This window comes from Limulus polyphemus, unplaced genomic scaffold (assembly GCF_000517525.1).
Source record: "Limulus polyphemus unplaced genomic scaffold, Limulus_polyphemus-2.1.2 Scaffold1848, whole genome shotgun sequence".
NCBI lineage: Eukaryota > Metazoa > Arthropoda > Merostomata > Xiphosura > Limulidae > Limulus > Limulus polyphemus.
Window position 1 is genome coordinate 161,377 of NW_013667458.1, and position 899 is coordinate 162,275.

At 30.1% G+C, this 899-nt stretch overlaps 1 protein-coding gene across 1 annotated transcript in view; it reads right to left on the reverse strand.

The window, feature by feature from the left end:
- Window positions 1–586: 586 nt before the first annotated feature.
- The window catches only part of LOC106465147 (eukaryotic translation initiation factor 6-like), a 17,485-nt gene continuing 17,172 nt past the window's right edge, over window positions 587–899 (reverse strand). The window contains exon 7 of the mRNA XM_013925346.2: window positions 587–738. Within this exon, the coding sequence (XP_013780800.1) occupies window positions 729–738 (10 nt within the window). The 3' untranslated portion in view covers window positions 587–728. The remainder of the gene's footprint in view (window positions 739–899) is intronic.

Consider the following 899-nt stretch of genomic DNA (forward strand, 5'->3'; position numbering starts at 1 on the left):
TAAGTATATGTGACACTGCTATTAATTAAATATTTCATATGTTGAAACAATGCAATTGTTCCACTTATCAACGGATTAGATTTTTGAAGGAAAAATGAAGCCCAGATTATCATTTGATTCCTTACATGTCACTGAGTTTGACCACTTTTAAGGAATTTCACCCCTCGTAAGTAACCAACGACATGGGCAAATTGAAAAACAAGACTGGACGTCTTGTATTGGTGGTCTGTAAATTATATATATGGTACTTGAGCTGCCCTTTACTCAAAATAGTCAATGACATGGTGGTGGTAGACCATCCATAGGAGAGTGCAGGTATTAACCCTTTAAATTTGACATTTTTGTGTGAATAAAATACAAAAATTGTCTTCAAAAACATTAATTTTTGAAGCATATTTAATCAATACTCTTATATTTACAAATCAACTACATGTCACTCTGCAAGCATTTCTAAATAAGAACCATAGGATCTTAATCTCTCAACCCTTAGTACAACTCAAATCTTAACCAACTTTTAGATACTTGAATGTTTGTGATGAAATATATTTATTTTAGATAGTAGTAAGAATGAATATAAAAGAACATATATTAATAACAGAAAAACAAAAACATTTATTGTAATACTGAACATACAGTACTGGTGGTTTACATTTCAGTTATTAAAAAAAACTGTTCTACTGTCTTTAGGATCTTACTGGATCTGGAACATATTATTTCTTCCACCCAGCTTATGCCAAGCTGTAAAAAATACAGATGAAAAAACTCAATACATTTAGGTAAAAATACAAACAACCAAAATTAGTATATAAACTGAAAGATTTTCTCCATTCTTTAAAATTACCACTTTAGATTGCAAAATATCTAGAAAATTTGTAAGCTTTGCCTATAGTCGTGGGAGG